General features: G+C 37.2%; 1 protein-coding gene across 1 annotated transcript; it reads left to right on the forward strand.

The window, feature by feature from the left end:
- Positions 1 to 276: 276 nt before the first annotated feature.
- On the forward strand, positions 277 to 9,463 carry zgc:113279 (uncharacterized protein LOC553749 homolog). Its single transcript, XM_066642217.1, has 10 exons — positions 277 to 499; positions 1,937 to 2,058; positions 2,587 to 2,608; positions 2,695 to 2,741; positions 3,385 to 3,959; positions 4,478 to 4,583; positions 5,656 to 5,802; positions 6,488 to 6,548; positions 9,153 to 9,304; positions 9,407 to 9,463. Exons 1-10 carry the CDS (start codon positions 277 to 279, stop codon positions 9,461 to 9,463), a joined length of 1,512 nt encoding a protein of 503 aa, XP_066498314.1.
- Positions 9,464 to 16,943: the final 7,480 nt, after the last annotated feature.

A 16,943-nucleotide genomic window follows, 5' to 3' on the forward strand; every position in this document is an offset into this window, starting at 1 on the left:
CCTGCAGGGCAGTTAGGCATGATTCCAGCAATCTGACTTGGTCCCACCTTCGCCTTCCAGTTACGGCAGACTCAAAGGCTGACAAATATGCATTTTCTTTCTCTCTCTCTCTCTCTCTCTCTCTCTCTCTCTCTCTCGCTCTCTCACTCACTCCACACAGTCTGTCAGATGCATGACATTTGAACACATCTCGTGAAGGCTCATTTTCTAATTCAGTTTATTCATCAGCAAACACAAGGCTTGCTCGTAGGCTTGGCCTTCAGCAGGTTTGCGTACATGGTGAGTGGTTGTGTGTGGAACACAGGAGGTGAGAAGATGCCACACAGCCAAGAATGGAGCAAATACGGAAACCGTCCCTGCGACGCTTCCCCACTTCCAGCAGCACCAGCCTCGAACAAAAGTGGACCAAACCTGCCCACCTCTGCCCTCACAGGGGTCAGTGTGGTGGAGACCTTTGACCATCTTGTGAACACAAAGCAAATATCAGCCTCTCCAAAAGGTGAGCACAAATATTTTTAATATTATTATTCCACCAACCCAGTGTGTCTACTGCTCTCTGTAAATGTAAATAAGGCTAATTAGTCCTTTAACATGATTCTGGTTATTACCTGTTAAAACTTCCATTATTTAAATTCCAATTTATTCCAAATTTATTAACAGTTTTTGTACTTGCAGTAAGTTGTATATCTTGCCACATGCTTTACTGTAGGGGAATACAGGGAACACATCATGACTGATTATGCCTACTGTAGGGTCGTATATGAAATTTTTGCTACTGTCCAAGCTCTCAAACAGGACAAATATAGACATGGCGCTAGCAGGAACAGCGGCTCCAGTGGTCTTTTGCTATTGTGCAGTCTGGGCACTTGCCAATTTGTAGCATACATTTTGCAAGGAATTAGGAAACCAGCAGTTTTTTTGTGTATAATGTGGAGAGTCATAGTCCGAGGTAAGCTTAAGCCTGTAGCGGCGGAGGAGTAGATGGATACAGAGGCGGGTCTCATTTAGTAAATTCACCCTGATAGCAAGGAGATGGCGGACTACGGTTGGTCCACTGAGGGCAAAGTTGGAGGCCCACTGGAGTTTTGCATAGCGTTTTCTGGGCAGACCACTGGCGATTTCCATTCACAGTCCAATTTAATATATTTCCCTTCATTAGGTTCTTTTGTTATTCTTTATAAATAAGATACTAAATAAGCCTCTTTATGCCAGTGGACCAATATATATATATATATATATATATATATATATATATATATATATATATATATATATATATATATATATGCTCGCTGTCTGGGCAGGGCATTGTGTTCAGACATTTGTCTTTAAAAAAAAAAAAAAAGCAAATTTAAGGTGCACACATAGTGGACACAGACCTTCTGTGCACAATCTTGAATAAACTATATAAAAAACATTTGCACATGAGCATAGGTTAGAAAAGCCCGCCTGCACTGGATTGCAGAACAGTGGGACTGCGTTGTCTGTGTGAAGCTCCACATCTGTTTGTTTATGTAGGGCATGACATTCAGTTAAAAAATTCCACTTAGTAAATGTGCAATTTTTGAAAGTTTTTTATTTTGTGCTAATCTGAAGCCCCAGCCACAAGCTAACACACTCCAAGCTAGCATGCTAGTCATGTTACAAAAATACTCTGCAATAATATATATTGCATTATTCCATTCCTATTAAGTAAGTCGTCTGATGTTGGTGTATAGAAAGAAGATGGGTTTTATCACAGTATCAAATCCTAAAAGACAAGTTTTCTCACCCGTGTATGAATAAGGATGGCTTATATAACTTATATAATTTGCCAAAATGAATGATGTTTATTAGGAAAGTCCCACCTGCACTGTTTTCTTTCCGGAATATGGGTCATATTTTTTATATGGTCAGATTTTTCATTAAAATGAAAACACTCAATATGTTCTGTCAGGTTCAAAGGCTCAGAAGGAGAAAAGTGATAAAAGATACCTGGGCGTCAGAGTGAGAATGCCGGTGAAAGACATGCTCAGGAATTTTCGAATAGCCAAAGGCATGGATCCCAAAGAGCTGCAGGTACAAACGATTTTATCTACATAGTGTCTTTCTGCAGACCCCCAAATTGGTGCCATTTCAGCTATTACTCTCTGTTAATACTTTGATGTGTCACTGATGTTGGCATATTTAAACCAGGAAAAAAAACGTGTGTGTTTATTTCAAACATGCCAGTGGGTTAACTACGCAGATAGCAGTCCCTTTCGTGCCAAAAATTCACGCTTAACACTTACAGCTCAGTTATGGCACTGAGCTTAATGTTATCACCTGGGTTGGACTAAGGATATGGCACAAGTGTGGATCAGACCAACATCTGACCCATAAAGTATATTTGAGGCAACCAGAAACACCCTGAGTCAATGCTATCATTCAAGGCCAAATGTGGGCCATAAGAGGTGTGTGGATGTGCCACATTTGGGCCAAACATGTATTGCTATCTGTGTAGGGATTCTGCAGACAAAGTTTTTAAAGTGCGTACTTTTAACCTATGAATCATAAATTCAAATAAAATGTGTTTGTCTCACATCATTCCTTTTCTCTTTCTTGCAGAAAGAAAACAATGGATCTAAAGGTTAGAATAAGTTTACAGTGCAGTTTTAACAGTATTGTACCACTTCCACTGCATTTCAACTTGATTTTAATTGTATTTATTTTTAGGAGAAAAAAAGCGGGTCCACACAAGCAGTGACCGGAGAAACAGACTGGTAGGTGCACTCTCAATCAGTTCTGCTAAATTTGTACAAACCCAGCTTCAAAAATTAGGACAGTATAGGAAATGTTAATAGAAAGTACATGCAAATAGTAAATATTTGCTCATTTTTCATTAAGAAAAATAAAGGCATAAGAGCAGATTTACCTCTGTGTTACTTCAACTTTTTGCTTTTAATACCAACCTTAATCATTGCTTTGACACTGAAGACACCAGTTAATACAGTTCTGAAAGCTGTATTGTTTACGAAACTTTCATGTATACCTGTCTTCTGTTGCACAACTTTATTTATATCATTAATTTGCTATTGTGTTTTCAGAAATAACTGACATATGGTTTACACTATGGATTGTAAATATTTGTGAAAGCATTGACCACAGTTTGTCAAAGTATCCACAACTATCATCTGATAAACCTCACAAATGTTAGCTGGTTTTTAATGCAGTTATGTCTGAGGAATTAAAGGTCATAAGTATAGTTGACATTTTTAACCTAGCCCTATATAAATACTTATCCCGATTTCTGGAAACATTTAATATTAATATGCACTGTGGTGAGTGAAAAAGTGTTTTTTTCAAAATTGATTAAAATATATGTAACAGGCTAATGTAACTGAACACATCTGTTATGTGTTTTAGAAAAAGTGGCAAAAGAAGAGTTTAGAAGAGCTTGCAATTATAGTGGAGGTGCTGGAAGAAGATCTTAAGACCAGTGCATCCCTTAAACACCCCAGTGAGCTTCTGGAAGTCACACTCTGCCCAGAGCAGCGAGACATGAGCTGGTGTAAACGTGGGTCATATCATGGTCTCATGGATGAGTCACCACCAATTCAGAGTTATCCCACACAACCCACTGGATCCTTCAGCTGTCTCCCATGCTCTGATTATAGCCAGACCAACACACCGTTGTCAGATGATCAGGGGATTTATAGTAGTTTTAAGTCAGTTTACTTTGGAGGTCAGCTTGAATCTATCTGCTCTCCTGATGAAAGTGAATATCAAATGCCCTCTCCCGAGGATACAACATCTTTTAGCCCCAGCACAAAGCACTTGTGGGGTTCCTCAGAGGCAGCTGACTTCCCAAGGTATTCTTGCTCAGCTCAGGAAAAGTGGAACAGCATGGACTTCTTTTGGTCCCAGATAGAGAAACAGGAAAGCATACTGAGGGGCATCCCTGACCAACAACTTCTGGCTGTGGACAAGTACCATAAAACGTAAGATAATAATGTACTGCTTTGGCCAATTGCTGAATATTCCTGTTTCTTTATACATAGCTGAAATAAATTAATAATAACTTGTCGCCAAGTGATGGACAGGCTTTCTATGCAGGGTGTGTACCTGCCTTGTGTAAGGGTGTTGGCTTGGCCAACATTATTGTGTTAGTTATGGCACAGTATTAACCCAGCTAAACTCACCCTGGTTTATAACATAATTAATTTTTATTTATATGATTTAGACTATTATCGTAAAGCTTTCTTGTTATCTATACTACTAAACCTATTTAAAATCTAATTCTTTATAGACCTTTTATAACTAGGGAATTCGGCTTCTTCAAAGCACACCCTTTATAAACATGGGCATGGAACAGCTTGTATAATCTCCATAGAAAACATGGAGTAAATTTGGACACATTTGAGCAAAAGAGATTACCATGAAGATAACCATGTTCAGAATTAGATATCTTCACACCAGGTCATAAACAGTATTTATTTCCATTATTTCCTTTTCACAGAATGCTGCACAGGGCTGTAGAGGAGGGTAAAAGAGCTTTTGTGTGTGTGATTGCCAAAAGAATGGCCAGTCTAAAGGAACTGGATGCCAAAGATGCAGAGGGCAAGGTAAGGTTTAGACATGGTTTCCAAAATGGTAGATACAAGATGACAAAACAAAATTTTATTCATTAATTCATTGTCTGTAACAACTTATCCAGTTCAGGGTCGCAATGGGTCCAGAGCCTACCCAGTAAAGGTGGGCGATTTGAGGGTATTTTGGCAATAAATAGTAAATTAAATATATTTAATATATATCAATAGTATTATTTTACTACAAATGTAACAAACATTAAAAAACATTTACTGTAAACATTTACTTATTTTGTAAACTGTAACTTACCAAGATTCTGATTTTGTATAAAACAGTTATGTAGCATATAAATCTACCACAAACCAAAGTGCTAAAAATTTTGTGTTCATATAAACAGCAAACATAAACAATTATACAAAAATTAATCTTAAAACTTCACAATAAATAACAAAACAAACAGAGAATAGTTGATTTGCTGAGTCATTACGTAAGTCAGAATATCATGATATTGATTTTTTTATATAGTTTAAAAATTCATGACAATGTTATTGCAAATGATACAATATGGTGCAGCCCCGCTACCTGGAATCACTGGGCGCAAGGCAGGAACACACCCTGGAGGGGAAGACCTTCACAGGGCGAGTCCAAGAGAACACAACTGGCCTTCAATCTCTGGATGGCTAGGATGGCTCCCCTCATCACAAGCGCAGTGTTAGCCAGTGTGGGCTCTTGTTAGCTAGCATAAGAGATCTGGCTTGCATTTCCATCACTGAAAAACTGCCATAGTTAAATGAGAGAGAGCAGCCAAACATCAGGGCCAAGTTCACCAAAGCTAAAAAATCACTCAACAATAAAAGTTTAATGTACTGTTTTACTGATGGTGATACATTTTGTGGTCTACCAGGTCTTGCACAATTGTTAAGGGTCGCAATTTCTAATTACATTAATTTTTTTTAAACAAACTGCTTATAAATTCCCTTAGAAATCCCTTTAAATTGAGCAACATGTGTTTTATTTTATTTACAGTCTGTACATACTGAATGCTTTGAATTGTTATGATAATGATGCAAGATCTAGTATTTTTTTTTTTTTTTTTTTTGCATACAGACTCCTCTCCACCTTGCTGTTCAGAGAAATCACCACCTCATAGCTGCAGATTTAATTTCCCTGGGTGCAAACATCAATGAACGGGATCGATACGGAAAAACATGCCTCCATCTCAGTGCAGAATATGGATATGTCAGAGTTCTGGAGGTAAAACTACATTTGTATTTTGCACAATCACAAAAAAGCATCATTAATAGCTATTTCCTGATTGTATGGGATTCAATTTCAGAGTCCTGGGGTAATCTTTTTCTACAGGTGGGCTTCTGTGATTTAATTTCAGTCCAGATTAGCCACCTTGAGCTTTATCTTCCTTATCCCCTGAGGAACTTACTTGGTGAATTACTTGCGATTTCTGATCAAACTCACTGCTCATCTGATGAATTTAGTCCTGTCTGGGAACAAATCAGATTTTTCAGGCAGATGCTTCCAAAGTTATTTTTTCTATTTATTTATTTCTGCTGATATTAGCTCTTTTGAGTTTCTAGTTATGTGCAGATCCCACCTGAGACACTTTTGTATCATGGGGAAAAAATGGGTGCTATTGAAGGGTCACTCAACCATCTACTAGGTCCGGTTGATAATTCATCCACTCTGTATGCTATCCAGGAGAGCATTAACCCGCAGACATTTCTTACTATGGGTACCACTGTGAGATTATATAATCGCATGACACAAAGAAAGAAAACACAGCACACTATGATATTGCTTCTTCTAGAGTGATCTTAATGAAGTCTGGATGCAGAAGGGGAATGTATAACTGAGGAAATGTGCAAAATGTGCTTTCATAAATATTAGCACAATTCACTGGTTAACACTGCCTTGTTCTTTACAGGTGCTGAAAAGCTGCATGAAAAATGGATTATATGTTGACTTGGAGGCCAGAGATATGAATGGTATGATCTTGACATATGCTAAGAACACCTGTTTTAGGGTATTTTCACTCATGAATTTCAGGAATGTGACATTGTCTGAGAGAATCCCCACTTAAACAATGTCACAGGAACTGAAGGGTCTGTTCATTAACCTGCTTAAAGGGAAATCCACCCATGTTTGAAAGATTTGATATTACTCCATTGGTGAGTCAATTAGATTATACATCAAATCCTGGTCTAAAGTTATTTTACACCAGGATTTGCACTGTCTACCACACAAATAAACATGTTGTTTATTGCATCTGAGTGTGCAATGCCATGTTAATTATTGTAAATTATGGTGAGATAAATACTGTTTAGATATAGATAGAAAATGAATAAATATAAAATTCATATCAGGAACAGCTTTAACAGTTTAACCATTTAGGGTCATAGTGAATCTGGAGCCTGCCCAGAATCACTGGGCGCAAGGCGTGGGGGGTGCCTTCACAGGGTGAAACCACCTCTCACATTTTTGGACACTTTGAGTCACCAATCCACCTACCAAAGTGTGTTTCTGGACATTGGGAGGAAACTGGAGCACCCGGAGGAAACTCCCCCAGACACAGGGAGAACGTACCAAACTTCTCACAGTCATCCGGATTGGGGCTCGAACCCACAACCCCAGGACCAGTGTGACAATGACACTACTTGTTGTGCCCATCCACATCATTGAATTCAGGTGTTCCAATCACTTCCATTGCCACAAATGTATCAAACCAATCTCCTAGGGATGCAGACTGCTTCAAGAAACATTTGTGAAAGAAAAGGTTACTCTTGGGCCACGTAAAATGACAGAGTGAGGTCAGCGGATGCTGAAATGCAGAGTGTACAGAAGTCACCAACTGTCTGTAGAGTCACTACAGACCTCCAAACTTCATGTGGCCTTCAAATTATCTCAAGACCAGTGCATTGAGAGCTTCATGGAATGGGTTTCTATGGCTGAGTTGCTGCATCCAAGCCTTGTATCACCAAGCTCAATGCAAAGTGTCGTATGCAGTGGTGTAAAACACGCCGCCACTAGACCTTAGGGCTCTGTTCCCAACTGTGTGGGAACTGTTTGATGATGGTCCCTACTTGTTCCAATATGACTGCACATCAGTGCACAAAGTAAGGTCCATAAAGACAGTTTGGTGTGAAAGAAATTGAGTGGCCTGCATACAGTCCTGATCTCAACCCAACAGAACACCTCTGAGATGAATTAGAGGGGAAACTGCATGTCAGACCTTCTCATCCAAAATTACCCATAAACACATTCCTAAACCTTGTGGAAAGCATTACCAGAAAAGTTGGATTAAGAATAGGAAGCCAAACGAGTGAATACTTTTGCTGATATATTTTATATATTCACACATCTTAGGACAAGTTTTATATCAAAACTGTCATGGAACAATGTTTCTCACTTCCAGCAGCATAGTCACAACTATGATATGTTTACTTATGACCTACAGTTTTTTTTATTTATAATTAATATAAATCTTTTAAAATAATTCCATATCAACCCATGATATGAGCTAGTCAGGTCTAGGATTCCATGCTGTTGCACACGTATAATTTCACTTTAGTTTGTTGTGACATTTGTGATCAGGTAGTGTGTGCTTAATATTAAAATGACCACCTTGTGTCTACATTTATTATCTAATTTCTAAGCTCCACTGACCATTTGGTTGCCCCTTGTAGTTTTTACAATTAAAACTTGTAAGTATGAATGTATGATCCACCACTCAAATCATACCCACTGGCCCTGACCATTGATGTCAGGGTGAAAGAAGGCTAGCAATGCATGTAGAGCAACATATGGTGTATAATTAGGTCAACTGTATTATTCAATCAGTAACTGCCACACATACCAATGACTTTAAGCAGCACTATGTCAAATGAGTTCATTTTATGATATTGCATCATTCACTGACACCTAATGTTTGAGGAATCTTGTCTGACCAGTTAATCACTTTTCATTTTTATAGTGTTTTGACATTGATACATGTTGTTTGCATTTTTTTACATACAAGTTTTACATTTACCTCTGTCAACAATTTCAGTCTCGCACAGTTCTTAAAAGCATACTTCAAACATTGTCTTTCAGCCCTCTGGTGTCCAGAGTTTAGCTTCTTTCATTGTATACTTGTACAGTAATCTGTGTCAACATAATGATTCAAGTGCTCCTAAAAGTTAAATATAATATTAATATTGAGGAGAACAACCATTTGTTGATGTTCAAAATTTACATAACATAGTTATTTCTTTTATCTTCTTTATTCATTTGGTTATGTGATCTTTCTTAGATTCCAGTCACTGTGAATTTATACTTTTTTTATTCTCACTGTTGAGATTTATTTTATTTTATTTTGTATAATTATGTAAAAATGTAAATTATTGTTATTTATTTTTGTGCAATGCCAATTATTATTGCTTTGAATACACTGTGAAACAAATCTAGGTGTAATAATAATAATAATAATAATAATAATAATAATAATAATAATTAATAGTTGTTATTAGTTACCATCTTCTAAGTTAAAAATTCTAACACATCCATATTATACTAATGAAAATTCTGTGTGTGTGTGTGTGTGTGTGGGTCAGGACTGAGTGCATTGCAGCTTGTCTCTATATCTCTGAAGAGCTCTGTGTGTGAGCTGGAAAGGAGTGTCACTGAAGGCCAGACCAGGCTCCACTCTTTGCGCAAAGAGCAGATGATGGAGACACTGGAGTGCCTGCTGCAGATGGAATCCCAGGTGAGTCATGTCTCTCAGTGGCTGGAGTTCCTTTGATTCTCTTGATCGGAAATAAACGTAACCACACACTTCACATGAAATACTCTTTTTGTTTTTTTAAAGAATCCAAGAGGGATGGGCCGAAGTAATGCACTCGCAGATTTAAACAGCTACTACTAACTACATGAGTGGTGTCTGCTGGAGCAGGCGCTGTTACTTGACGGTAAATGTTTATGGGTTAATACAAGCTCCAACCTGCCACAGAAGAATCATTAGTGCATGTTTAGAGATTATTATTACTTATTAAGGGTATGGTTTCTGTGGTCTGGAGGAAGCTTTGTATTATGCAGCCAGAGGTTTTGTGAAGTGACAACCCAAGGGGTAAACCTTGTTGCTCTTTCGCTGCACAATAATGCAATGGCTGTGTGTCAGCTGGTTTCTATGAAACTTCCACTGTTTGTTACGTTCAAGTAGCAAAATAGTATATGAAAATGTGGCATGATCTGGAAGTCTGTTGGTTGTCATATTAAAGGGGCAATTGCTGCATGTGTTTCAAAAGGTACGGTAAAGGTACATTATTGTCACTAAAGGTACAACAGTGGTGTTAAAGACCAGCTGTGTTCTCTAAAGGTACATTACATTCTCTTCTCCAGAAGGAGAGGTGAATATTTATTATCTTTCATTATAGAATGGTGTAAAATAATACAACATAAGTCCTGGAGATGAAATGGGGCTAAAGGTACAGAATATGTGCTCTTGATTCTACCACTAGAGACACAGTAAAAGGTACCACTGCAGTGAGAGTGTACATACATATTGTGGTACCTCCTACAGTAATACCACAATACCACGAGTCTCGTTTTCTACTTTAAAGATTTTGAAAACCCTCTTGGAATGGTGTATCTTGAAAGTGAGAAAAGCCCACAAAAACTTAGTGGTGACAAGGAACATACTCAGTGGTACTTTTTGGTAATATTTCAGCATGTTATAATGTTTTAGCTCGGGGCTCTAAAAGCAAACAACCAAGAGATACTAAAACTTCTCAAACAGATGTAAAGATCTATGCCATGTTAATATCAGGTTATGTGAATTTTTTTAATCACTACAAGATATGTTTTATTTTTATTATTATTATTATTTTTTGGGTGAGGTTTAACAGCACCTTAAGCATTGGTTGAATTTACAGAGTCTTGATTTACCATTAAATTGATTTAGTAGCATGGGAAGCATGTCATAGGGTTATGTATGTCAGAAATCAGTACTCATTCACTATATTTACATGTTTTAAATGTGCTTTGTTGTTTGGATTTGTGAATTGTTTGATATTGTTTGATTGTTTGTGGGCGAAGACACATTTCAGTACAGTGTCAGTGTCTCTGTTGTCAGTTGTCTGTGTCTTTACAGTAGAAGGAAAAAACCTTCTTAAGTTTCAGTGGACGTCAATGTAAAAGATGAATATTGAAGAATATATGAAATCTATTCATAGTTTGAATTAATCAGATTAATTCATAATAAAACAAAGTTGATGCTTATATATGCAAACATTGTACATATATATTTACAGTTTTCAGCACTGAAGAAAACACATGGCCTGGTGTTTTTTTCTAGTCATAAATGTTGTTTTATATGAATATACATTATGATATACATATTCACCTGGGGTTTTTATAGAAGTACTTTGTAAGAGGAGCTGTAATATCCACCAACTTATTCTCATTTTGCTGCATTTCTGTTGGGCAGCCTGCATGTTGTGCATGATCAATAAGCATTAAAAAGATAACAATACCAATACAGAGCATTTACTTTTTTTCTCCACCTTCCTTTGTGTGTTTGACTTTGTCTTGGTCACAGACACATAAATAGCAATGTGTTTTTAGACATGTCTTTTAATGAGTGATTTACGCTAATAGACTGTGCACCTGAGAAGGATGGGGAGGAGTTCTGGGAGGCAGTGCTGTGGGCAACAGGAGCCAGACACCCCCTGTCACTCAGCAGGAGAAATCATGTCCTGGAACAGTGGATGGTGAAGGGGTGGCAGTGGGATGAGAGGTTTTTCCATCACATGAAACTGAAGAGAGAAAGGTTTTAAGGTGTGGAATGAGAAGGAGATGGTTTGAGGTATGGTAATTTGCCCAAACCTAAGCCATTTCATCACTCCATTTAGTGTGTCCACATTTGCTTTTATTACACCCTCCATTATTTTCAAGAGCTGCTTGTAGTTTTCCAAAGAAATGTACAGGGATGTTTTTCCAAACCTCAGAAGTTATTTTGAAATTTTAAGTAATCTGATGGTGTGTTTTGGAGATCTACTAGGTCAGTCCCCATCAAAGTCCCCTTCTAGTCATTGGTTAAACTCTGATCTCTGATCTCTTAAACTGATCTCTCTTCATCCAAAATACATGTTTAAAAGCTGTTTTATATGAAAAAATATCCCATAATGCCTTAAATATGGTGGAGATGTAACTCTCCACCTGAAAAGTAAAATGTGCAATTATTTGTCATTGTACATTGTACATCGTACAACGAAATGTGTCTTTTGCATTTAACTCATCCGTGGCAGTGAACACACAATAGTGCATTAGGGGCTGTGAGTTTTAGGGAGTTTTATTTATTTTTCAGTTCTGGCTAAGATCGAAAGGCAATTAAACTAAATAGATAGTAACTCTCAAACTTGTCAAATCCATAGTCACCGAAGGGCACAAAGTAAAATGGGGAAGCAACAGAGACACTAGACAAGATAAAACAATAGTCAGAGCACTGGTAGCTACACACTAGAGTTTGGCAAAACTTGCTCAATCACAGGTGTTTAAGATGTGTTTGAGTCTCTGAACAGCTGCAAGTGAGAATCATTTTCAAGGGCTGGAGCTAGTGTGAAGCCAGAGCAGGACTGAATAACTTACTGGAAGTATTGGTTCAGTCCAAGTGCCAAGGAGAGAGAATGCATGACAGAAAGAGTAAAACAAGATTAACAGAGAAATTTTAATTTGAGAAATTTTTAGATTTAGTAGAAATAAGTAAATAAGTTAATTACAGATGCGGAACAATTGATGTTGAAGTCCATGATTTTACCATATTGTTGCTGTCTAATTAAAAAAAAAATTATCTCTATTTTTATTGATTTTAAGTTTACTACATCATTTGAACACAGTAGCTCTCCTTCACATTATGTGAAAACTTTGTAATAAACGGACCAAAAGAAATGCTCAAAAATGACTTTTTCTTCAGTAAAGTTAAGATTTTGGAGATACTGTTTTTGTATGGACAGAAATTAAATTAATTATTAAATAAGACACAAATATGTAGGACAAAGTTTTAGTCGAGATGAATATCTTTGTTTAGAATGGTTTTCTAAACTGAGAAAATTCAGTTAAATTTTCAAATTTTGTTCTGTTCTTCAAAATTTTAAATGTTTTACTTTCTACAGTACTGGAAGAATTTGTGTGTAAAATAGGTCAAAAGGCTCCTAGGAGAGGTGACTTTACTATAACATTACAGTTTTTCCCAAACCTTTAAACACATTTCCAGTGGCTCAATTCAATTTATCAAAACTCTAAACACAACCTCAGAAGAGTTTATTACTTTGTCAAAAAGCCATAAATCTCTGGCAAAACTAAACACAGCACTCAACTCAAAACTAATTCCTTTCACTAAAACACTACACACAACTATTATATGCTTATCTCTTACAGAGCATCAAATACACACTGATACGATAAATTCAAAACACTACCATCACACATGTATTTTAGTGAAGTGTAGTTTTCTTTGTCACAAAACAGCATTTACGATACTATATGTATATGTACAATCAAAGTCTTCTCCAAGTTGAATTTGTAGAGGTGCAACATGAGTGAGACTAAATGGGAATTAGGAAGTTGAATTTTGAAGGCCAGAGTTTCCAGGTGACCAAAGTTTCCTAAATGATGGTGTATTTAAAGATTTGTAAAACTGATTTAGTGTGATATTTCAGTGAAAACAAATGGAATTGTGCTTGGAGCTTAGCAGTTTAGAGTCATGTTGTTGTTGATACATGAACATGAACAAGTTAACAAACTGTGTATGCAGTAGCACCGCGACCCTGAAATGGAAAAGCGGAAAAGAAAATGTATGTATGTATGTATGTATGCAGTGGAGAAAACAGTTTGTTCTTTCCTTTCATACGTCACACAATAGGAACTCTCATCTGATGTAAGGGGGGCTCACATCTATTGGTTTATTCTCAAAAAACTGAAAACATGGCTAGTGGATACACAGATATGTCAGCATAACATTTAATCATGTAATATGTGTTTTACTTTTATGTAATGTGTGTAGTTATTGTCTGTCTGAGTGAAATTGATTAAAATTGATTGGAGTACTTTAAGACAATGAAGAAAAGGATTACTCTAATTCTGCTCAACAGGTGGATATTATTGACTTATTTTTTATGTTTCGGATCTCTGAAGGCGGAAATAGTTTTAGGAAATCAATTTATAAATGATTTTCTGTGTTAATTCAAACAGTGTATAAAAGACTTACGGACATGTTAGAATTCATGCACAAACAACTGTCAAAAATGGATGTGATGTTAATAGTTACCAGCAAGAGCCAAGGGTTTTACTCATCGAATGGATCAGAAAGGCCCTTCTCAGGTAAAGTAGATATGTCGCAATATCTCTCTGAAATAACAGCTGACTCAGCTTCACTCATTTCAAAAGAAATGAAAATAAGAGAAATGGCTCAGTGTCAATACCATTTCTGGTTATTGTGTGAGTCAGCTGCCTTTAGAGGACATACCTTTGGAAGAGGTCAGGATGAAAAAAACTACTAATAAAACAGGTTCAAAATGAGGAAATCGAAGGCTATGGAATAATCAGACATCAAACCTCAACACAGCCTAAGGGCTACTCACTTATGTGAAGTATCTAGGCTTGATGCCTTGAAGATTTGATTACATTCAGCCATGAGTGGATCAGACACAGCAGTGCTGCTGATGTCTATAAACACCTCAGCGTCATGGGAATAATACACTAACCACAAAAGCATGTTGTGGGCAGTGTCCAGTGACCACGGATAAAGGACTAGAGGATCAACAAGGTAAAGAGAAAACGAGTCTGGTGCTGATGTTGCACAATAAGTTCTGGATATCAAACAGAATGCAGACTCATGCCACAAGAGCGTTCTACCTGTGCTAATATTTGACAGTAACTGTGTCATTAGGTTGAATGCTGGTGGCTAAATAAACACTAGAGTATTGCTCTGTTCTATGTACACTACACTGGACTCTAACTGATTTGCTCATTTCACTGGTGGTCACTTTATTAATCTTAATGTTATGTCTGTGCTGAAAACACAGAGACAGATGATGAGGAGAAAAAAGAAAAACTATAACAAATATAACATAATTATAATAAAATACCCCTGTCCTTATCTTAACTCTCAAAAAAATAAGCTTTGTTGATAATGTGACGATGATTAAAAATCCATCTCAGCTTTAATCTCTGCAGAATTCAACGTTTATTTGTTTTGTTTCAATTTCGAGAAAGATTATTCTGTCAGCTCAGGAAAGTCATTTTTGTTATGTTTTGATAATACTGTATACTGAATTACTGGAGATCTGAAGAAAACAAATACAAAATATGTGAGTCTGTTTGCTACAGGATATTTTTGGTGTGCTCCCAAGTGTGTTTGTGTTGTTTTTGCCCTGGAGGTGAGTATGTGCAGGGACTAGTTTGTGATGACTGTTCTTCTCACGCACTGTGTGATATGTGTTGCTCTGTTCTTCTCTCTGGCCTGGCCACATTCCAATGTGTAAGCCCTTCCCATCTCATAACGATTGTGGGGTGGGTTAACAAACAGACCTGCTGGACTTCATTGTGAAGCTGATGTTAATTTATTCATTTTTAATTTTGTGCAGCTAGCAACATTTGTTTGTTATAATCTCAATGGAGCAACTACACATGATGCCTTAGATCACTATGTTCAAATCAGTGCATCTGCCACAAAGGTAGAAAGGCCTGTGAAGCAGTGACACTGTGCTCTCCAGGCTGATATTAGAATGAGTGGGAGTTGGGTCATCAGTATCAGAGCTCAGTTATGTTCCTTTTTTCATGTTTATAGACACCAGCAGCACTGCTGTGTCTGATACACACGTACCAGCAAAACACACACTTGTTTCACCACCACCACATCAAAGTCGCTGCAGCACACAGAATGATCTACCATCTCTGTGGTGGTTCTGTGAGGATCCTGACCATTGAAGAACAAGGTGGAATGGGACAAGCAATGTAAACAGAACAATAGAAGTAATACAGTCTGCAGTTGGAGAGCTACAAAGTGCTATTGTCTGGTCAGTGGAGCTGATGAAATGGACTTTCAGTGTAGAAACAGGGAGGTTGTATAATGTTATTGGTGATTTCTTATTATGTTTGTATTACTTGCACAATAAACTGCCCAAAATGCACTGTTAATTGTAATGTACAGACAATGTACAATGCACAACATACAGCATAATTCAGCATGGTTAGTGAATTACTGTTTATGGGACAGAAAGAACATGCAATGCATTTTCATGAAGTTGTATGTTTTTAATGTATAATCCATAACAATTTACTCCGCTTCTGTATGTAGTATGTCATAAGTAGTGAAAGCTATGTGATGACAGTGAATGAGTTGATGAATGAGCACATTGGCCCACCACCTGTACATTTAAGCAGCAATCATCAGTTTTGTTTTATAAACAGTGGTTTTGCTGGTGATCTCAGAAGTCTACACCGATACCTATCTGCTCAGATCACACAAATGTATTTGATGGTAGCACAAAGCTGCCTTTGCTGTTCTCTGTACAGGTTTAGACATGGTTAGATTCTGATGCAAGACGCCTTATCAAACCTTTGTGTTATATGATGTGCAGTTAATCATTGTCATACAGGCATTTTAGACTGAATCTGTTCCAGTAAACACAGTGGAATCTTAATGCACATGGTGTTATGAATATTTTGGCTACCTCATTTTACTCATTTTATTTACTCAGTTTATTCATTAAATTACTATAACCTCCAGAGCCATATATTGGACACTGACACAAATTTTATCTTTTGGACATGAAGTCCAGGCTTTCATTTGAGGATATCCACATTAAAATTGGATGAAGGGTTGAAGAGTTTCAGCTCCTTAACATGTGCCACCCTGTTTTTAATGGGACCAAGTGTAATTGGACAATTGACACAAAGGCTATTTCATGAGCAGATGTGGGTGCCTGCATTTGGAAGATTTTGTGAAGAAAAACGAGCTCTCCATGCAGGTGAAACAAGCCATCCTTAAGCTGCGAAATCAGAAAAAAAAAACCCATCTGAGAATTTGCTACAATATTAGGAGTGGCAAAATCTACAATTTGGCACATCCTGAGAAAGAAAGAAAGCACTGGTGAATTCATCAATGCAAAAAGGCCTGGACACCCACTGAAGACAACAGTGGTGGATGATCACATAATAAATTCCATGGTGAAGAGAAACTCCTTCACAACAGCCAACCAAGTGAAAAACACTCTCCAGGAGGTAGGTGTATCAATATCCAAATCATCCGTAGAGAGAAGACTGCATGAAAGTAAATACAGAGGGTTCACTGCATGGTGCAAGCCACTTGTAAGCATCAAGAATAAAAAGGCTAGATTGGACTTTGC

The sequence above is a fragment of the Hoplias malabaricus genome, chromosome 1, assembly GCF_029633855.1.
Source record: "Hoplias malabaricus isolate fHopMal1 chromosome 1, fHopMal1.hap1, whole genome shotgun sequence".
In the NCBI taxonomy this organism is placed as follows: Eukaryota; Metazoa; Chordata; class Actinopteri; order Characiformes; family Erythrinidae; genus Hoplias; species Hoplias malabaricus.

Bases quoted from the DNA above. Each gene is read 5' to 3' on its own strand.
- zgc:113279 (XM_066642217.1), top strand. From the start codon at position 277: ATGGTGAGTGGTTGTGTGTGGAACACAGGAGGTGAGAAGATGCCACAC. The intron at 500-1,936 runs GTGAGCACAAAT...ATGTTCTGTCAG, and splicing joins AATATCAGCCTCTCCAAAAG to GTTCAAAGGCTCAGAAGGAG. The intron at 2,742-3,384 runs GTAGGTGCACTC...TATGTGTTTTAG, and splicing joins GTGACCGGAGAAACAGACTG to AAAAAGTGGCAAAAGAAGAG.